This window comes from Grampus griseus (assembly GCF_964374135.1).
Source record: "Grampus griseus genome assembly, chromosome: 9".
In the NCBI taxonomy this organism is placed as follows: Eukaryota; Metazoa; Chordata; class Mammalia; order Artiodactyla; family Delphinidae; genus Grampus; species Grampus griseus.
This window is the reverse complement of record NC_139003.1, coordinates 74,810,384-74,832,428: the sequence shown is the minus strand read 5'-3', so window position 1 is coordinate 74,832,428 and position 22,045 is coordinate 74,810,384. Positions and strand designations below refer to the sequence as shown.

General features: G+C 40.1%; 1 protein-coding gene across 2 annotated transcripts in view; it reads right to left on the bottom strand.

Moving 5' to 3' along the window:
- KLHL7 (kelch like family member 7) overlaps positions 1 to 21,416 on the bottom strand; it is a 63,689-nt gene extending 42,273 nt beyond the window's left edge. The window contains exons 1-5 of one of the 2 annotated variants that reach the window (XM_082662113.1): positions 21,058 to 21,416; positions 6,504 to 6,634; positions 2,236 to 2,338; positions 1,247 to 1,340; positions 849 to 973 (exon numbers count right to left, since the gene is read on the bottom strand). In XM_082662113.1, the coding sequence (XP_082518239.1) occupies positions 849 to 973; positions 1,247 to 1,340; positions 2,236 to 2,314 (298 nt within the window). In that variant the 5' untranslated portion in view covers positions 2,315 to 2,338; positions 6,504 to 6,634; positions 21,058 to 21,416. The remainder of the gene's footprint in view (positions 1 to 848; positions 974 to 1,246; positions 1,341 to 2,235; positions 2,339 to 6,503; positions 6,635 to 21,057) is intronic. The other variant, XM_082662112.1, reaches the window with a different exon arrangement.
- Positions 21,417 to 22,045: the final 629 nt, after the last annotated feature.

Sequence of the window (22,045 nt, the reverse complement as noted above, 5' to 3'; positions counted from 1 at the left end):
ACTGCGTTAATGAAATTTTAAATTAGCCAACAAACTACTGTTATGATTATGCCTGATAAGGAAACTTTTATTGTTACCTTATTTATTTTTTTTGATTGACTACACTGGTGGAAATCTTCAGCACGAAGCTGAACGGTAGCACGTTTCCATGCAAAGAATATTAGCTTTAGGTTTCAGACACATACAGGTTAACTTAGGTATTTTATTTCTAGTTTAAGAGTTTTTTTTAAACATTAGGAATGGGTACTGAAAACACAAAAGTGCCTTCAGCATCTGTTGCTATGATTTTAAGTATTTTTTTCCTATAGCATGTTAGTATAGTATATTATGTTTGGTTTTTTAATACTGAATCATTCTGTCATTTCTGAAGTAAATCATTACTCGTTTTCCTAAACACACAAAAACTCATTACTGAGGCTATTTTTTATTTTGGAAAATGTTGATACGGTATTTTATGGCTTGTTTCTGCCCAGGTTAATATGTACCTCCCTAACCTCCTCTTAAAATATATTACTAGGTGACCACCTATAGCAGTGGGATAAGGAGGGTGGGAGGAGACGCAGAGGGAGGGGATACGGGGATATATATATACATAGAGCTGATTCACTTTGTTATACAGCAGAAACTAACACAACATTATAAAGCAATTATGCTCCAATAAAGATGTTAAAAATAGATAAATAAAATAAAATATATTACTAGAAAATTTTGTACTGGACAACACCTTTAAGATTAAATGAGGGTAAAAAAAGATTAAATGAGGACACTTATAACCACGCTTTTTTTCTTTATTAAAATATACATTAACGGTGTTTTTTGTTTTAAAAAATAGGAATCTCATTTCTTACCAAGACAATTTGAAGCATCAACTTGTTCTTTCAAAAAATCAACACACATTTTCTTCACAGGTTCAATCTGGTACTGGTTTGCTGCATCTAACAAAGACTGAACATTGTTGCTATTCACAGAAATTCTGTAAGTAAGTTAAAGTGAATGTTAGTTTCCTACAATTTATTACTTAAATAATGCTACCATAGAATGTATCCTTCTAGTCCCCGAAATTAAACAAAAAATTAAACTTTACAGCCCTTGAATTAGTATGGCATAGGATCCTCAAACCCCGCCCCTACCATCCGTGTAGTTTTTCATTCTGAAGACTCTGGAGCACACCAATTTGTTACAACAACGCTTTGCCATGGCAGATCCCGACCTTACTCCTCCACAACAGAAACGATCCTTAACTTACCTAGCGGTATAAGCGAATTCCACAAGTTGTTCAATAATGTCAGGTTCAGCATCTTTGAGTTCCACTTCAAAGGACTTTGATTCAAGCATGTTAGCTAATACAAAGAGAAGAAACATAAATGGCATGAGTACTACCCTGAGTTTAACTGAAGAACCCGATCATTCTAGGCTGTGTTAAATGTTGGAGAAAAATAACAGGACAGAGACCTCCCTGAAAGAAAATACCTCAGAAAGCCCAACACATTCCTATAATAAATGCAAATTAATTCTCCATACTTGACATGTGCCTTAAAATAATTTAAGAAATTAGTGAATTAGTGTACTTCTAAAAAAAAAAGCCCAAATGAACAGAGAGACATAAAAATGCATTTAGTATTTCCCCAACTCCTAAATTAATTTGGTAGCATTCTCTTAAATTGTTATGGGCAAAATGCCTCTGATGTAGCTGGAACAAACCTACAAGAACAATGACAATTATATGTATAGTCAGCTTTCATTAGCAAAGCTCTCATTCTTCCCCAAAACCCTGGTAGGTAGCCAGAGCACTAAAGAGAAAACTTGAGGCAGATATATTATATAACCTGATCAAGCTCACGAGCAGTACTAAGTAGAACCAGGACTTGGACCCAATTCTCAACTCCAAACTAGGGTTCTTTCTAGTATAATGTATTTCATTTTTCTTTAGTTTAACTTGCTAGATAAAATGCCATAAGACTTATCTGCTCCTTTGCCTTTCCACCAGAGGTTAAGAAAAAAACCTGGTATTCAAGCAGAAGCTATATCTCCATTAATAAAGACTTCAGGCCTTTAGGGCTAACGAAAGGACAGTTTTCCTTTGATCAATCATCACCATGACCACTCTTCAATCTCTTCACTGTTCTGTGGACTTAACTTAAAGTGCTTTTAAAACTGGGAAAAATGGCATATTTTCAATTAGATCCCACCTAATTCTCATAGAAAAATTATTATGCTTTATCTTAAGATACTTACTTGTGAACATTAAGTTAAAAAAATGACTCGCTGCAGCAAGGACAACACGATGAGCAGGTATCTTTCTTTCCTGGACCATAAGGATCACATCACACAATGTTTTCTAATCAAGAGAGAAATAAATAAAATTAAAAGGGGTTCAATGGGCATGGCTTAGCCAAGATATAAAACAGGCACTTGCCAAATGCTTTATCTCTATTTTGTATTTAAATCCAGTCTTTTTCCAGCACAGATTTTGTTTTTAATATAAAACCTATTTAGGAAGGACTTACAGAGTTGCTGTCATGAGTTTGCTGTATCAAAATTTGGCACTTAGCTTCTCAACAGTCAGGAAAAAAAAAAGATCTTATAATCAGAAAAAAAGTAGTCTACTAATCTTTGGGGGAAGCCAAATTTTTTTTCTGACATAAATTCTAAGATATTTCTCATGGTGAGATTTTATGGGGACATTAAATGACCTAATGGCAATGTCCTTGATGGTTTTTCAAATATAACAATCTGCTTCTTAAAAATTGTCCTTGATAAAATGCAGGTGCACACTGCATTTTCCAAGAAAGTTGCCTTCATAGATCTAACCTGCAACAGAAACAACTCAGAATATACAGAGTGGATGAACCAAATGTCCATTCAGCACTCTTTCCTTAAATAACATCTCTCTAAAATGCACTTCTGAAGGGACCTGGATAGCAGCCACTTTTAAATTGTGATTTCTGACCTAGGCCAAAATGTGTCGCTCTAGGTTACTGAAAGAAGGCAGATCTAGATTATACACTTAAAATGTTGGAAAAATGGGGTATATTAAGGAAAAAATTTAAGATTTACTGGAACCCTTAAAGATGAATTCCAAGGAAAAAGAAATGTCCTTTTTATCAAATAAAATTTCAATTTTTTAATGAAGTTAAAGATAACATACAGCTTGGGCTCAGAAAAAATTTTGTAAAGCACCCTCTTAGGCACTGGGAATATGAGGTAAATAATATTTTCAGAGTAATTTCACTCACAAAACTAAATAATGGCTCAAGAGCTCAGAGGATATGGCATTGTCCAAATTTTAAGTATTTTACTAAAACTACTGATATAGTTTCTGATAGATAAATCACTGCTATTTCCTACTTTATTACTTCATGAATAAAAAACCCAAATAAGACGGTAATGCTTAGAATGAGAAAAGAAATGGGTCCCAATTAATGGGCTAAGGGATGAACACTTCACTCTTACAGCTTACTTAAATATTTTTTTATAAGGCCTATAGATTATTGCTTAGAAATTATATGCAGATTATAGTTAAAGCTACTATTACTCCAACAGTGTCTTAAATTTTTATTTCCTTTTATTTGGGGAGGGGGTACAGAACAGGCATAGCTCTCAGGTGATTTTGCTGCACCCAAAAATACCAGGTAGCAAAACCAAGCCAACTATTTGGTTACTATCAAAACAAGCTGATCAAGTTGCTGAAGATAAAGAAAGAGAAAGGGAGGAGGGAGGGAAGGAAGGAAAAAAGGAGGGAGAGGAAGAAAGAATACTGACAGAATAGCAAGCAAATTAGATAGGTGAGGGACCTATGGCTGCTGATGGGAAGTTCCAAAAAATGTAAAGCTAAACTGAAATGTAGCAAAAAACCTTTCCAAGGCATACTCAGGAATGGGGAAAGTTAGTGTAGTGAATTTACAGGCACTGAAGGAAGTTAGAGAAATCAGAGGGATCTTTGTACAATTTACTCTTAGTCTAAGATTAATCTCTAGCCAGATAGTAACGTTGTGTGTGGCGAGTAGGAGGAGGTGAAATGGGAGCAATCTTTTATATCCAAATGGTGCATTTATTTGACTGGACTACAATAGATTAATAGGTCCTATTCAACAAGAAATGAGACGACCTAAAGGCAGAGGTCCCTCCTGCTATCAATCCTCTGGGGAAGAGGTGTATGCAAAGACAGGAAATGGGAAGAGACAGAGATTCAGGTGATCTGGAGAATGAGAGGTAACAAGTCCTAGGTGAATGGAAGAGAAACAAAACAAACAAAACTACCTTTTGAACAATACATCTTCACTGGATTAAACAAACCAAAAAACCTTGCAATTTCTCTGTTTATGTCCTTCCAAAATTATATCTTTGTATTTATTATTTTCAGCTTCTGAATCTTTAGTCTCTTATAAACAGCATAGATTTTTGTGTAACTTAGTCTGAAGTTCTCACCATCTAATAATTATTTTTAGTAGGGTTTAGTTGAATCCCTCCTATTTATTACTGATAACTTATGTTTCATCTTACATATGCCATCTTTTTAAATACTATTTATTATGTTTCCTTGCTGTCTTCATTTTTTTTTTTTTTAAACTGTCGGTTGCTATTTTGGTCACATTTTCTTTGGACTTTTTCCTCCTTTAGGTGTCTCATTTACAGATCTGTCAAGTATTTGCAAACTGAATCCAGCAGGGTATTGTTCTAGGAATGCAAGAAGGGTTCAAGAATGATAATTCTATAAATGTAATTCATCATACTGACAGGTTAAAAGAGAAAATTTTCATGTAGTAGAAGGACTTCAGGGAATTCCCTGGTGGTTCAGTGGTTAGGACTCCCGTGCTTCCATTGCAGGGGGCACGGGTTCGATCCCTGGTCAGGGAACTAAGATCCTGCATGCCGTGAGGCTTGGCCAAAAAAAGAAAAAAAAGAAAAACTTCAATATATGGGCAAAAGAGTGTTTGATAAAATTAAAAATTCATTTCCTGAGATTCTTTAATAAAGAAAATGATGTGTCTGTATGTTGAAGGTCATTCATCAGAATCAACAGCAAACTAGTGAAGCAGGAGAGACATTCTCATTCAAGTTTGAAATATACACACACACACCCTGTCACATTGTTCTGGAACTTTTAGCCATATCACTAAGGAAATAAAGATAAATCAATTTAACACTTGTAGAACTAATATGAAAAGTTAGTAAGGTGGCTAAGACAAATAAGATAAACATGAAAAAGCAATTAGATGTGAGTAATATGCCATTAGAAAAACACACAAATGAGAGAAATAAAAATCCCAGTCATAGCAGCAACAAAATAATTAAATGTTGAGAAATAAACCTAAGAAATGTGAGGGATCCACAATAACGGGCATTTGGCATATGATAAAGATACCATTTCACATATGTGGTGAGAAGGTGGAGCACAGGTAATGTTTAAGGCAGTGAAATTATTGTGTGTGATACTCTAACAGTGGATATATGTCATTATACACCTGTCAAAACCCACAGAATGTACAACACAAAGAGTGAACCAATAATGTAACAATGGCTCATCCATTGTAACAAATGCCCCACACTTAGACAAGATGTTAATAATAGGGGAAACTGGGGCGAGGGGGAGGGACAAAGGGGTAAATGAAAACTGCACTTTCTGCTCAATTTTTCTGTTAAACCTAAAACTGCTCTAAAAAAAAGTTTAATTTAAAAAATGTGGTGAGAGATTTGATAATTGAAAAAATGGGATAACATATCAATTTGAGAAACAACAGATTTCTCTGTCATGAAGTACTCTCTCTTCCTCTGGGGAAGGTAAGTACTGGGAAGGAAGTTTCAGTCCTTTCCTCCAACTGTCACTTGTCGAAGAGTGACTACAGGATGAGCAAGAGCATGGCAGAGGTCACTGACCACACACTGCCAGGCCTCCTGGCTCACTCTTCTTCCATTAATCTGCCCCCAAAGTAGAACGTAATTCATTGGGAGGCTTGCCCCTATCTATGGCAGGAGAGGACTGTTCCCATTCCTCAGCTGCTCTGCCTCAGACTGGGTAAGTTTTTAGTTAAGGGGAAAAAGAAGAGGAAGCCCATTTTATGCTCAACTCAACGCCATGTTCACTAGTCTGTCATCACCATTAATTTATCTGTCTCCTACCTTTACTGCTCAAATATTTAGAACCAGAAGAAGAAAAGGGCCCCTCAAATCCATATGCATAGACACTCAGAGGCAAACAGAAACTTCGGTGCTACTTTAGTGTTTGCAAGTATTAGACACTTTTGAGGGAAGAGTCCTTTGGTTTGGAAAGACCTCAAAACAGGCAAGCATTTTAGGCATGCATTAGTGGAATAACCTTTTGCTCTCTGTGTGTATTTGCCAGACAGGACTGCAAAGGCACTTCAGGTTCCTGAAAGCTCCACAGCATTGCATGAGGTTCTAGCTTTTAACAATATGTGCTGGCGTTAGTAGGAGGCATGCAAGCAGCTGTCCCAATTCTATTCTTTATTGTATCCCAAGGAGAGGACTGAGGAATGACTAACCTTTGGATTTATGTAGCTTGTCAACAAGGTTCTGCAATCAGTCCCTCCCAGCGTGATTTCAAGTTGACCCTGGGTACAAATCCCCGGGTAGACTGTAGATTCAACTATAGTTGGGTGGTGGATTTAAATCACTGAAAGGATAAACGAAAATGGAACCCTTATTATATAGGGTAAATCATCATGTTGGATTGAGATACTAGAAAAGTCTCAACAAAGCCATAATAAACCCAAAGGTTAAGAGAAAAAAAATTAAAAGGCCTCTTTAGAAATCATCTTTGTTCAGAAAAGCAAGGAAAACAGCACTGGGCTTAAACACATGTATAATCACAATAAGGCAAGTGGGAAAGTTGAAGAAAAACAAAGGAACACACCTAGATTAATAAAGGAAAAGGGGATTTCCTTCCTTAAGGGGAACATACGTATGACAAGCTAGGCCAAACAGCTTTGAAAGGGAAAGGAGATAAACTTTGGTATAACTGTTCTTTAAAAGACGAAACTAGGAAACAAAAAAAAAGGTATTTTTATTGTTATTTATACAAAAGCAATATGGACCAAAGAGATATAATGAAGGAAGAAAGAATTCAGGAGCAGATTAAATTGTTTCTCTCAGAAAGAAGCTTGGTCCTGGAATTTTTTTATAAGATTTCTTTTAAAGCTAAAGGTAAGAAATCAAACACATAATTAAAGGACTGACCTCAAGGGCTGGGACAATTATAGTAGGTGATTACAGTAAGCTCAGATTGATTTGAAAAGGGAAAAGAAGAGCAGCAATAGAGTATTTCATGCATTGTTAAATAATCTGGAAGGTGATCTGGTGGGAAGACAGGCAAGGTATATGCTCTAGTGCAACGTATATGGGAAGTTTGTGGAGATAAGACTAAGGGACAGTAGTAGGACACCTTAAGGGAAGCCAAATAATTCAGACATAGTCCAGACCTAAGTTAGATGCTGGGCTTCCCCATAATTAAAATTACCTTACTGAGGGTGGTAAGGGTTGGCAGTAATCCTGAACACAGAGACCTCTTATTTTCCACCATGGCAAAATCTATAGACTTTGAAAGGCACTAGTAGAAGTAGGTTAGCAAAACATCTGGGCCCAAAAGGAAAAGAGGCATTTGATCTAAACAATGTTAGCTCTACAGGATAGGAAAGTATTCAATTTAAAAACAGGTTAATAACTCAGCTGGGGCTATCTGGAAGGAAGAGACACAAAGACACAGCCCATTTTGACACAAATAGGTAACAGAAAGGAATGTGTCTGCTACCACCAAGTTTCCAAGGCCTGGAAAACAAAAAATGAAGAAAGGCAAGGTTTTGAGGAGCGCACTGTAAAGGGCCACAGGCCTTAGAGGAATCTGTTAAAGGTCACACTCCAGCTGAGACAAATGGACGGGAATAGAGAAAAGGCTCTTCCAAGAGATAGGATTAATGTATGTAAAGAAACTGAATCACTTTGCTGTACACTTGAAACTAACACAACATTGTAAATTAACTATACTTCAATATATTTTAAATATATACATGTGTGTGTATATATATATATATATAAGGAATTTCACAGGAGGTGAGGCTTCTAATGAGGACACAAAGGTGCAGAACAACCAGGAGGATTAGAACTATAGAGAATTCAAGGCCACAAACTGTGCTCTGCACAACTGCCTGTTACAAATGTACATCACTCTCCTCCCAAAAGGGAGGGAAGAGTTTGTCACTAGACAAAACTCAATCATTTCTGCCAGGACCACAGGGTTCAAAAAAGAAAGGAAAATTAATCTTTAAACATGCAGGATGGACAACAAGGGGAAAAAAGAAACTCTAAGAGACTGAGCAGCTGAGAAATCCCCCTGGCAAATACCTAACACTTTGCCCATGAGAAACAATGTATCATATGCCAATGAAACATTATTATGCATATGTGAAATTCCTTCCCTATCCAGTAAACATAGTGTCCTTATTGGCCTCTTGATAAGTGATTCCTCCCAGCTGAGTTTAGTCTTACTTAGGGTCTATCAATTACAGAGAGCTGACACAGACTGGCAAGCTGTCAAAACCAAAAGCCAAGATTTTCTTACTTTGAGGACCCTGTTCCTCCAGAAACGAAGTTTCTATCTGTTTTTGGCTGGGGACAATAAGGTGGGTTAGGACTGTATAATAATGTGTCAACATATGCACTATTTATTGTAGAGAGAGTAGATGTGCTTGTATCTTTTCAGGTTTGTAGGGGTGGGGGTGACACTATGCTAATCTTAAAAGTCCCAGAGACCCTTTGACATACTGAAAACATGTGACGCAAACTACCTTGAAATTGGAGACGTTCAGCTTTGGAGGTGCTAAACTAACTTAATCTATTCCAATGGAAGACAGCCTACGCTGAAGCTGCTGAGGAAGTTACCCTGACTTGACCCAAACACTTAAGTGAATGCCTTCTGGCTGAGACTGAGGGGTTTAAGAAACCAGGGAGAGCAGACTTTTGCCTTTCAATTGCTTTAATTTTAATTTACAGGGAGATTACAGATGTGGGAATTTAATAATGGGGGTTCATAACAGACAAATTTGGGGGATTTTCTGTTGCTAGTATGGAATTAGATGGAGTGCTGTCATTTGGTTCACTGCAGACAATCTGGAGAGCTATGCATGACATCTTGGCTGAGAAAAATTTAAGATGAGAAATGGAAATGACCTTCCAGTCTAGAGTTAACTTAAGAGGTATCAACCCATTCCAGAGCTTTCTGGAGTAAAAATTTAAATAACCTCTTCAACTGTTCTTCAGAGGCTACAAAAAGGAACAGTCATTGATAGAGGCTGCCTTGTCAGCCTTTAAGATAGAACAAAGCACTCCCTGTGCCAGTAAGAAAACAGAACAACTAAAAGACAAAGCAAACCTGGGAATTCGAACTCACAGTACTTTGTCCAGCCAACTTTTGTGAGGGGATTTGGTGCCGGAATTCTACCATTCAGCTCTTGAGATTCTCAACTCAGGGAGTTTATGTAAAGATCAATAGCCAACTGAGACATAATAGAACACCCTATTGACAGATGGGCAACTACCTGGCAATCCCCTATATGCAGTGCTTTTCTAGTAAATTAAGTTGGAAGATGAGGCTGTGCTTAAGACCACCCCTGCAAATCCTCTGTTCTCAACACCGCTTAGACACAGAAAGACACACACAGTTTATTCTCTTTTCAGGGAAAAGCCTCAGATCAGTGGTTTTCAAACCGTTTTCTTTAAGCAGCTGAATCCATTTTCAGTCCATTTTCATTCTATCTATACAGATTAAGTGGTTTCACTTAATCTGTATAGATAGAATGGGTTCTAGCCAGAACTAGCCTGGCAACCAAGGCATGGAAGAGGCTCCCCTCACTAATATGCTTAAGGATTCATTTACAAAAATTTTGTTTCTTATCTCAGCAATTAGTCTTTCTGGAGGTGGGTTCTGCTAGCAGTTTAGAGATTTGGGGACCCAAAAGAAGAATCATTTAATCAAGAGGTATAACAACATTTCCACAGAACTGACAGTTAAGACTGTGACCTGGCCATTTTGGCCTCCTCATGCCACTGGGTAAAAAGTTATTACATTTGGGGAGGCGCCTGATCCTGGCCACCAAAAAAAAAGTTGTTGCTCTTCCTCCATGGGACAGAAGATGACTGGAACTCGGGGACCCCCCTGGATACCTCCTGGTTGTTGGGAGAGACAGTTATCTACGGGTCTCGAGTTCCTGCATATCTTCCTGGACATGCCAAGAATGCAAGGCTCTACCACTTTTTACCCAGGCCATCATTTCTCAGGGTTTTGTTGGCAGAAAGCGACCATAGGGTGAGATAATGTCTCCCCTCCAGGATAAACAGCAAGCCTGCCTATCATTTGCTATAGAAGTGGCAGATTCCTTACTGTTTATTCCTTAGCTGCAACACAAACCCTAACATCCATCTGGGTCCCACCATGTCACCCTCATAGTACTTGTGGGGCAAGGGGAACCGATGCATACATGCTGATGCTGGTGATGCTGTGAACAATCAAGTCTGTTCTCTCTGACCTAGGGGTCTCATGTCTTCTGCCAGCATCCATTAAACAGCAACAGGTTAACTAATCAGCTTTTAAGACCCAACACTAGTACTGCCAACTGCAGTGGTAAATGTTAATGTAAGACTAAAGTAACCCTATACAGGCAAGACCAAGGAATACCTAGGAATAAAAGATACCTAGGATACCTAGGAATAAAAGATACCTAGGAATAAGATACCTAGGAATAAAAGACCCGGTCACCCCATCAGATAAAGAACCTTAAGGGGTTGGCTAAAGACAAAGAATAGGAATAGCCAGTGAAGGAAGAAATCACAAACACAACAATGAACAAATAATAAACAATGAATGTGGCTTCTACTTTTATTTTCATCTTTTTTTTATATTTACCTAAGTTTTAACTAGTTTCCTTTCCCCTCCACGATCATATAAAGAATCTATTATTACATATACCCTTAGGGTCTTAAAATGCCTATAGAAGGAATGGATATCACCAAGTGATCCTGGAGTTAGATATGGTAAGTGAAAAAATTTAATTGGTGATATATATATAATTTTTAAAAAAATTATAGGACAGGGCTTCCCCGGTGGCGCAGTGGTTGAGAGTCTGCCTGACAATGCAGGGGACGCGGGTTCGTGCCCCGGTCCGGGAGGATCCCGCGTGCCACGTAGCGGCTGGGCCCGTAAGCCATGGCCGCTAAGCCTGCGCTCTGCCGCGGGAGAAGCCACAGCAGTGAGAGGCCCGCGTACCGCAAAAAAAAAAAGAAAAAGAAAAAAAAAATTATAGGACAGAATAAGAGCATGCATGTTTGCATTGGACAACCTAAGGTATAGGTCAGAGTGGATATTTGTGGATTCTGGCAATCTAGCATCCCATTTCCCCTGCCTCCTAGAACCCCGAACTCTCATTTCTGGAGAAAATGTTCATTATGAACTATCTTGGGGAGAGGGCAATTCTCAGAGCCTGCCTCTCATTATGGAACCAGTAAATCAGATAATTCTTCTATTCACTCCTTAGCAGAGCCCTAATCTGGCAAACAATCTAAGGCCAACCAATTAGATACCTACTTCCAGGATTTTGAATCTTGGGTGAATGAAAGATGGGGCGGTGTGTTGTGGGACGACGGGATGTCTTTATCGTGGCACCAGCAAGTCGTCAAGGCTGTTCCTGCATTGTAACCTTGACTCCAGGGTTTCTGCAGCCTAGCTACCAAAGAATCCCTGGGCTTGTCTGCCAGGACTGCTCATCTTCCAGCCTACGGTGAATGGCGTAAGTTCCCGATACCCTTGCAATAAATTACTTTTACTTAAGACAGAATGGTTTCTGTTGCTGGTAACCAAGAATCCCAGCAGATTCACTGTGATAATAACAATACCAACAATATCTGTGTAACACTGAATAATTTATCAAGAGTTTTCACATTCTCTCTCTCATTAGTCCCAACATCAGTAAGGTAGATTCAGTGTGATATTATGATCATTGTGCACATAAGAACATAAAAGCCTGAAGAATCGACCTGCTCAACGTCACACAATTAGTAAGAAGACAGAGCAGAATTCAAAACCAGAAATCTGTTTGAATCCAACGTGCATGTTATTTCCACTATAGCACACTGCTTCCTAAAGCAATGAGTGACTGAAGGCAAAATTGCTAAAAGAAGTTTTACAGAAGACACAAAACCATTTTAAAATAATTTTTCACAGTAATAGCTTAGTGTAATATTAAATTGTGATCCAATTTAATTGCAACTCAAAGAGAAGGTCTAAGGCAGAACTCATTTAATCCTGGCACACCATTTTCCAGTAAGCTAACCTGAAATAAGATGGCATATTCTTAAGAGTGTCTCTCTTAAACGTTAATCAACCACATTTTTTGACAGCTCAACAGAATGTAACTAAATTATATGCTATATTATGTACTAAAAAATTTATCAGTGATTTCACTAATATGAATCTTTGCAGTAGATGCCAACTGGAGTAGCCACCTGACTTACAATTCCTCCTTCTCAGGAAACGGCCTCAATACATGGGCCTTTCAAGATCATGTTTGTGCTACATGGCCCTATTCTGCTTAGGATAATTTATTCACAGGATTAACATTTAACCCAAACTACATCTATCAGATCCTCTCTCTCCAAGATCTGAAATTCTGAAAAAGAAACAGACTGCAAGTAGTCAGAGCTGAGGTGCAATTAAGGCAGTGTCCTAGAAAAAGGTCAGAGGCTTTTGGGGCTACCCTGGTTCTTGCATCTCCCAAATCTTGACTGTCCCCCTTCTTCTCAGAAGGTAATTTTAATACAATCATGTCTCTCTTAAGATGTGCTTCTGTACTCATTTATTCAACACACATATGGTGTCATGATGACAGTATGCACTAGATACTATAGAGTTTAGCAGAACATTGATACCATCTGGGAAAGCTTAGGCCACAAAGGGGGCAGTTTCCTCTCCATATACTCCCCACTCTGTCCCTGCTTTGTCCTCTAAAATTTGCTTCCCCCCCCATTCCATTAAAACCTTACTTGCTAAAACCACCAATTTTCAAACCCACTGGACAATCTCTTTTTTGACCTCCCTAGAGCATTGGATACTCCCACCTGGCTCTCCTTTGTAACTTAATCTTGGTTTCAATGACATTATTCTCTGCTTTCTTCCTCCCACACCTTAATCGCCAATGCACTTTTCTGCCTATCCTTTAAAATGTTGATGCTACCCAGATCCTCTGTCCACTCATCCTGTAGGTGTTATCAACCATACATATGATATCAACTATTGTATTAACAAATATTTGAGCACCTATGTAGTAGATGTTGGCAATACAGCTGAACAAGCCAAACACAGTCCCTGCCCTCATGGAGCTTAGAGCCTAGTAGCAAAGACATGCAATAAACTAAACAGTGTTTATTGCCTTTATAGAGCTGATAAATGCATGAAAGAAAGGAATAGAGTGCTGTAAGAGCATATGTAATAGAGGGGCTTGACATAATCTAGGACATTCAGGGAAGAAGTGGCTTTTAAAGTAAGAACTGAGGGACTTCACTGGGGGTTAAGACTTTGCCTTCCAAAGCAGAGGGTGCGGGTTCAATCCCTGGTTGGGGAAGCTAAGATCCCACATGCCTCGGGGCCAAAAAAACCCCATAAACATAAAACAGAAGCAGTACTGTAACAAATTCAATAAAGACTTTAAAAATGGTCCACATGAAAAAATCTTAAAGAAGAAAAAAAAGAAAGAACTGAGGCATGAGTAGGAAGGGAAGCGAGTCATAGAACCTTTATGACAGGGCTTTGAAGGCCAAGTTAAGGATAAATATTCATTATAAGTTCATGATAATTAACCTCAAAAAATACTGCTGTCAATCCCTGGTCAGGGAACTAACATCCCACAAGCTGTGCGGTGTGGCAAAAAACAAAAAGACGACGACGACTTAGATAGTGGGAATTTGCTGGCGGTCCAGTGGTTAGGACTCCTACAGGGGGTATGGGTTTGATCCCTGGTTGGTCGGGTAACTAAGATCCCACACGCCACATGGTGCGGCCAAAACAGCAACAAAACAAAACCACACTGCCAGCCCTCATACCATTTCTATTCTTCACAAAAACAACTTTCCTCAACCTCCAGCTTCATCTTCTTCCTCCTTCATTTTAGCAGATGATCTCATCTCCTACTTTTCAGAGAAAACAAAAGCCTCTAGATAGGAACTCCTTCATTCTCTTGATTCCAAACACACCCACCTATGTACCTACCACTCCTATGTACTCCTTCCCACTCCTATGGAAGAGGAACCATCCTCCTCCCACAGGAGATTACTCACCTTTACTTTTGGACTTCATCTCAGGAATCATCTATCAATCACCCATTCTGTTTCACATATATTAAACCTCGCCATTTCAAATGAATTCTTCCTACTAGTTTTTAAACACACATACGTCTTCCATTTAAAAAGCCTTTATTTGATTCCCTCACTCCCTTCAGGGCCAAATCTCAAATGAACTGTCTCAATTTTCTCATATCCTGCTCACACTAATCTGACTTCCATCGTCTCCCCATCAAAACAACTCTCATCACAGTCAATAAGCCCCTCTTTGTTGCTATATCCTCTGAACATTTCTAGCTCTAATCTTACTCTGACTTCTCTTAGGCTTCAAAATTTGTCATCTCCCTTCTGAAACAATTTCTTCTCCGATTCTCAAAACTCTCATTTTCCTCCTATTCTTCTGGCCATTACTTTTTTGTCTTCTTTACAGGCTCATTCCCTACCCAGCCTTTATTTTAGATTCTTAACTCTCCACAGCTTCAATGAAGTTTATCTTCTATATGCAGATACCTCAAAAATTTATACTTTTAACCCACAACTCTCCAGACCTGTCAACTCATCAGATACCTTAATGTCTCAGGGGCACTGCACACTAAACTATCTAAAACACAAACTATAATCCTTTCTTCAAAGCCTTGATCCATTTCCAGTATCTCCTCTCTCAGAGAACTGTGTCACCATCCATCTAGTTATGCATTTCAGAACCCTGGAGGTCATAAATGACATCTTGTACAGAACCCCTCAGCATCCAATCAGCCACCACCATCACAAGAACAGCAAAAATAGCCAACATTTATTGAGAGCTTACTCATTATCAGGTTCTGTTTTAAGTTATCTTAATTTGCTTTTCTAATTTAGTCATCACAACCACATATCGTTACCATCACTAAGTCCTGTTGATCTTACCTCCTAAATCTCTTGAATATATCATCTTTTCTTTATTGATACTGCTGTCGCTGCTATCTCCTTAGTCCAAAGGACCATCTCACTGCGCTACTGTAACAACTTCCTGTTTGGTCTGCCAGCATCTACTCTGAGAGCTAATTCATTCACCATAGAGCAGTCAATCATCTTTTTCAAAAGAAAAACTGATACACCTATTCCTCCTCTCATACACATATATATATGAAAGCGTTTTAGAATAAAAGCAAAACCCCCTAACTTGACTTATGAGGCTATACACGGGCAGATCTTTAGCTACTTCTCCAATTTCATCTTGCACCATCCTCCCCTTATGTTCTGTGCTCCAGTCACACTGGCCTTTTATCAGTCTCTTGTACCTGCCATTTTATGGTAAGTAGGTCTCACACAATGGGTTCTCAACAAGTATTCATCTAAATGGATAAGTCAGAAAGCCAAACTGAAATAGGGGAATAGATAAACAGTGAGCCAAGAGGCAGTGATTCTACCCACCTTTTGGTTTTAACAAGGGGGAGACGGATATTATTTACAGGGAAATACTGAGACTAAGTGTATTGGTTTGTTTGTTGGTTTAAAAGCTAGAGAGGTTAAAACATGCCTAAATGCTGATGGCTAGAATCCAGCAGAGAAGGAGAAGTTAAAGATGCCTAACAAAGAAAGAATAACCAATGGTGTAACTTTTCTGACTACACTAGTACTGAGAGTCAAAGCCCAGGTGAAAGTACTGGCTTTAAATGGCTTTATCCATTGTAGCAGAATTTTTTTAAAGTTCCAAAACAGGTTTATAGATTTGGTGGTGGAAAGTTAAAAGTTAGATAGTTCCAGACTAATGACTTCTATTTATTTGTGACGTCAAAAGAGGGATGATGTACTGAAAGTGAGGATACAGAGTAAGGGCTTGGGTTAGAGGAAACCAGTAAAATAAATAGTAAGTAGAACTGCTCACCAGTAGTACTGCCAGCCCAGCTGAAGTTAGGACTCACCTGGCAGAGGACTGCCCAGTAATGGGATATTCTTCAGCTGTGCTTAGAAGCGGTGCACAAAGAAGGTAAACAGTCATCAATGCTTTTTGCCCAAAGGATGTAAAAAAAGGACTGAGGGCCAAGAAAGCTTAGGACATTGAAAAGAGAGTGAAGAGAGAGATATATCTCCTAAACTGGACAGACAAAAAGAGAAAATAGAAGAGAGTTAAGAATAGAAAGGTCTGGATAATGGGAGTTGTCAATGGGAGTTGTTATGAAAATTAAATGAGACAATCATATAAAACACTTTGGAGAATGGCTGGTACAGAATAAGTGCTCGAGAAGTGTTTCTGTTATTGAGGATTTAATGCAGAAGGTTTAGATTATTCACAAGAGACCCTAAAGATTAATGACATGTAGTAATTGACAGTCTTGGAGAGGTGAGTACACAGAAGCTGAGTCATTTTAGTTAGTAAGTGAGCCCAGGTGACTGCCCAGCATCCAATCCTCAAATCAGATTTGTGGTTCTCTCACTTAACTCTCAATGGGGCTTTAACATAAGCTTTTAAATTCTAATTATGTTTTAATTCATTTAACCTGAGGAAACTGTGAACTGCAGTGGTACTCAGAAAGTTCTCAAAACATCTCTCAATTGTTAAGGGTCTTCTGGACTTCATTAACACAAAAGCAACAGCACTGGGTACCTGCAAGAGTGACTGTGACCCTGCCCTGCTTTTTAAAGCCCCTTTCTAGTGTAACAGATAATAACATTAATCTAAAAAAAAGTTGGAAAAATGAATGAAAAGGTGCTCAACCAAATTAAATAAGATGCCACTATACGTCCACTAGAATGGCTGTTATAAAGACTGACAATACCAAGTGTTAGCAAAGATGCAAAAGCAAAAGCCAAAGTATGAACTGGCACAACTTTGGAAACTGTACCACAGGATCTATTAAAGCTGAATGTAGCCTAACCTATGACTCAACAGCTCCACGCTTGGGTATTTCCCAACAAAAATGCAGAAATGCATACATGTACACATCAAAAGTCATGTACAAAATGTACAAAAATATTCAAAGTAGTACTACTTTTAATAGTACACGATAGAATGGATAAATTGTGGTGTATTCATACAATGGGATATTACATACAATGAAGATGGACTAGAACAACACACAACAATATAGATAAATCTCACAAACAAAATGCTAGCTTTAGTGTCCATAAGTTTGTTCTCTACATCTGTGTCTCTATTTCTGCCCTGCAAACCGGTTCATCTGTACCATTTTTCCAGGTTCCACATATATGCGTTAATATACGATATTTGTTTTTCTCTTTCTGATTTACTTCACTCTATGACAGTTTCTAGACTTGGACATCAAGGCAGGAAAGTGGCGGGGGGGTGGTGGTGGTGTTGGGACGAATTGGGAGATTGGGATTGACATCTATACAGTCATATGTATAAAATGGATGACTAATAAGAACCTGCTGTATAAAAAAATAAATAAAATTCAAAAATTCAAAAATAAATGCTAGCTTTAAGAAAGCAAGACACGCAAGTATATACTGTATGATTCCATGTATACAAGTTCAAAAACAGGACAAAAAATCTATGGTAGTAGAAATTAGAAATTACCTTTGAGGGGGTAGCAATTGGGAAGGGCATTAGGTGGAGACTTTCTGGTGTACTAGCCAAGTTCTTTTACTTGGAGGGGGTGCGTTCGTTTTGCAATAATTCTTTGAGCTGCACATTTATGATCTGGATCCTTTTCGTGAATCCTATACTTCATTGTAAAGTTTACTTAAAAACAAAAGGCTGGAAATGGCTGAAAGGATAATGGAGGAAAAGGCTCCACGGGAAGCTGAGGCTGCGGGCTCAGCAGAGCCCCCTTTCACCACGACGTAGAGACTGGCTGCAATGCTACAGAGACATGAAATGACCTATATCTTTTTCTAATATCACAAAACTAATTAATGATAGAGCAGGAATTGGGATTCAGGAATTCTAATTTCACAGTGTTCTTAAATTTGTATAGGGATGTTTCTGGGGGCCCTTGTCATCCAGGCACTCATTATCTTGGTCCCCAAAGTAACGAGATCATAAGGGAAAGCAAAAATAGTAATAACACAAAAGTATTCACCATAGAAGAACACTTTTAAAACTGGTCCTCACTCAAACATTCCTCCTCTGGCTCAGAGCAGCTTCTATTTCTGCCACTTCCCATCAACTGCCCTTGTCAGTCATTCCTGGTGCGCCTCTTCTGTGTTATGTTAAACAGAACAATACGTGTATAATGTAAATCAACTGCAAAGTGAAGCTGCCCATCTTACAAAAGATGCAGAATTCCAAGAAGTTGGTAAAAGTGTTACTGGAGAACGGTCTGAATAACAAGCAAAGCCAATGACAAAAGGAGAAACTGGCAGATTAAGGCCAGTTAACCACTGTCGAAGAAATTCCTGATGTCTCACCCAGCATCCATTTTCCCCTTCCTACTCAGTAACAGAAACCTGGTATTTCAGTAACTTTATTTCTGTTTTAACAGTAAATAAGTAGATGCTAATATTGTTTAAAGCTAAGTCTAAGAAATGGATATGAATCAATTTTTAAACCCCAAAAGCTAAACATACAGTCTCAGACAATCCCCTCCTCCTCAACATCTGATGCTGCGACCCAGTTGCACCCCATCTACGCAGGAAATGAGGCAATGCTTTACAATGCTATAGTCTGTGTATGAAAACACATATTTGGGGGAGTGGGAGGGTTGTTGGAAACAAATGTGGGCACTGGTGAACTGCGGTGCAATTACCTTTCAGAGGCAGGCACTAGTTAAATGCACCAGCAATGCAAAGTCAGTGGTGTCCTAAATGTAAGAAAGGTTCACAGAAAAGGAACATGAAGGTATACATGGAAATAGATACATGAAAGTTACGTAAAATATTGAATTCAGGCATTCACAGCTACTTCAACCCAAAGACCAGGCAAGATATAAAGGCACTCCCACAAATATCTACTGCATCCATGCACAATGTCAGGAGCTGATGAACAAAGACAAGACCCCAGCAGAGTTTGCTTAAAGAAACCAAAGTTAATATCTTCATAAAACACTTAAATTCCTCTACTGTTGTCCATAGACCCATCAGAACTGAAACAGGAGGAAAGGGGGCAGGGCACAACCTTTAAAAGAATGACACAGCCATAGAACATGACAAAAACTGGTTAGAACCAACTAGGTCCAAAATGGTGGAAAGATCTGACTCCCAGTGCACCTTCTTCCTCATTACACGCTCACTGCAATGTATTAGCATATGCTGAATGACACACCCACCAGTGCCCTGACTGCTCTGAGGTTAACCATAAAAGGCCAAAAAATGGGTGGTGGCCCTGTTCCTGGAAATCTCCGCCTCTTCCCCTCGAAATAGTTGGAATAATCCTCCCACTCATTAGTCTATGAAATTACGCAGCCCATAAAAACAAACCACCCCACATCTTGGGGCCTCTTGCCTTCTGAGATGGCCCGCACCCATCTGTGGAGTGTGTTTCTCCCAAGGCCGTTCTCGCCTTTTGAGACAGACTGCATTCTGTCTATGGAATGTGTATCTCTATAAATAAATCCACTTCTTACCTATCACCTTGTTTTTCACTGAATTTCTTCTGCCATGAGACATAAACTACATGAGCTTTGGGAACTCCCTGGCGGCCCAGCGGTTAGGACTCTGCACTTTCACTGCCGAGGGCGCAGGTTCAATCCCTGGTCGGGGAACTAAGATCCCACAAGCCACACTGCGCAGCCAAAAAAAAAACCCCCAAACAAAAAAAGCACCTGAGCTTCATTAAAGTCCTGAGACCACGTGTGTGATCTCAATTAAAAGACGGTGGGTTCGAGTCCCTGCCTGTAGGTTCCAGTCCCAATCTGGGTTGTGTGGTTTCAGCACCACCCGATGAGCAAACTAGGTTTTGCAGTTACTTATACTCATGTCCTGCTTTTGTCATGAAAAACACGGTCACAAAACAAACATTCCCACAAATCTTCCTGGATGCATATTTCTAGAAATAAAGCTTCCAGGACGAGAAAATAACCAAGTGACTTTTCTACACCTACTGGTATAAGATGCTATGGAATTTAAAAACAAATAGATTCTCTAGTCTACATACTCTGGCGTTAAAACCCATTCTTTTCATAACCCACCTTTCGCCGACGTGCTGAAGACTTTCACTAATACGCCACACATCAAAGAACAAAGAACTACTCTTAACAGAGGCGCACGGTGCCCTTAAAAGGCGGCACGGTATTTATCCACGACTGTTTCTGCTCTAAATTAACACGTACAGGAGGATTTGTCTTCTACTAGCTCCACCCTGGTAACACAGAAGGGGGGCGGGGATCCTTATTTTAGAGGAGCTGATGTCAGGCCAGCAATGCTTCTCCCTTCCTTGGGGGGCTTCGGTTTGGGCTGTGCCAGTGGGGTTCTTCGCCCGACATCTCACGACACCTTAAAACGGCTGGCCAATGGAGGGCTCCTCGCCTCACAAAGAGATAACTAGGGCACAGCTGTTATACAACCGATACCCGACGCCGAACGCCGGCCCACGGGGCCCCATAGGAGTCAGGAGCCACAGCATTGGCGGACGACGAGGCACTTTTGCTCGAGAACAGTTTAACGCGACCCTCCACCGACAGCGGCTTCGCTGGCGTGCGAAAATGCAAGGAAGGGCAAGGACAGAGGAAGAAGAGGGTCGCGATCCCCAGGGCGCGGGTTTCAGCCGCGGCTGACAGGGGCCCGAGTCCCGGACCACCTCCCCGACGCCGTCGGTCACTCCCACAGAGGCGGTACCTGTTTCCGCATGTTATTCATGACGCCCATGAAGCCCGCCAACAGTTTAGCTTCCTCTCGAGCAGCAAGTTTTTTCTCGGTCTTCTTCTTGCTGCTCTTCTCCACCCCGGAGGCTGCCATCCTCCGTCAACGCGGTTCACGCCCGGGGCTCGCCGGGCCGGGCGAGGGGTTGCACGCTCCCGGCACGCTGGGGCTTCTGTTTACCAAACACCGAGGCCGGGACCGCGACTGCAGCGCCCTGCTCCCTAACAGCGCGGCGCGGCCACTGCGGTAGGACAAGGCCCGGCAGCCACCCGCAGAAGCACGCGGGGAGGCGATGCCTTCAACTCGGCTGCTTCTCCTGCCAAAGCAGAGCCCGGAGGAGGAGTCTGCGCACTTCGCTCAAGGGGGCGGGGGCGCTATGAAGGCAGCAGGGGGCGAAGCCTACGCGTCACAGCGGCGCGCCGTTCAGAGCGGCGCTAGGCGACGGCGCCGTCTTGCGCTTGGCGACCTGCGTCCTTCACGCACAGGCTGAGTTTTCATTTCAAGGTGGTTCGAGGATGTACGTGCCGTTCCCTTTGCCCAAGACAGATTTTACACAATTGGATTACGTGGCGAGATTATCTTTTTTGGATAATTGGGTGGCAGAACACATTAAAGGGTCTCCCATTAATGTAAGCTCCGTAGGAGCAGGGTTGGTGTTTTCTTAACTGCTGTATCAGAGACTGGCATATTGCAGGCGCTCAATAAATATTTATGAAATGAGGAAAGACTATCACATACTGAAAGTTAAAGGTTTATTGCATGGAGTACAAGATTTATTTGCTTGGGATTCATAAGGCAAGAACACACAATCCCCACTGATGTCTCCTTGATGTAGAATGCCTGCTTGCTTAGGCTGTTTTACTCCTCAATGTTGAGACTAAGATCAAGCGTCAGGTCCAGAAATCTTCAGTTAGGCTTCCCCCAAGTGTTCTACAGGAACACGGAACTTAGTCACAGAACTCAG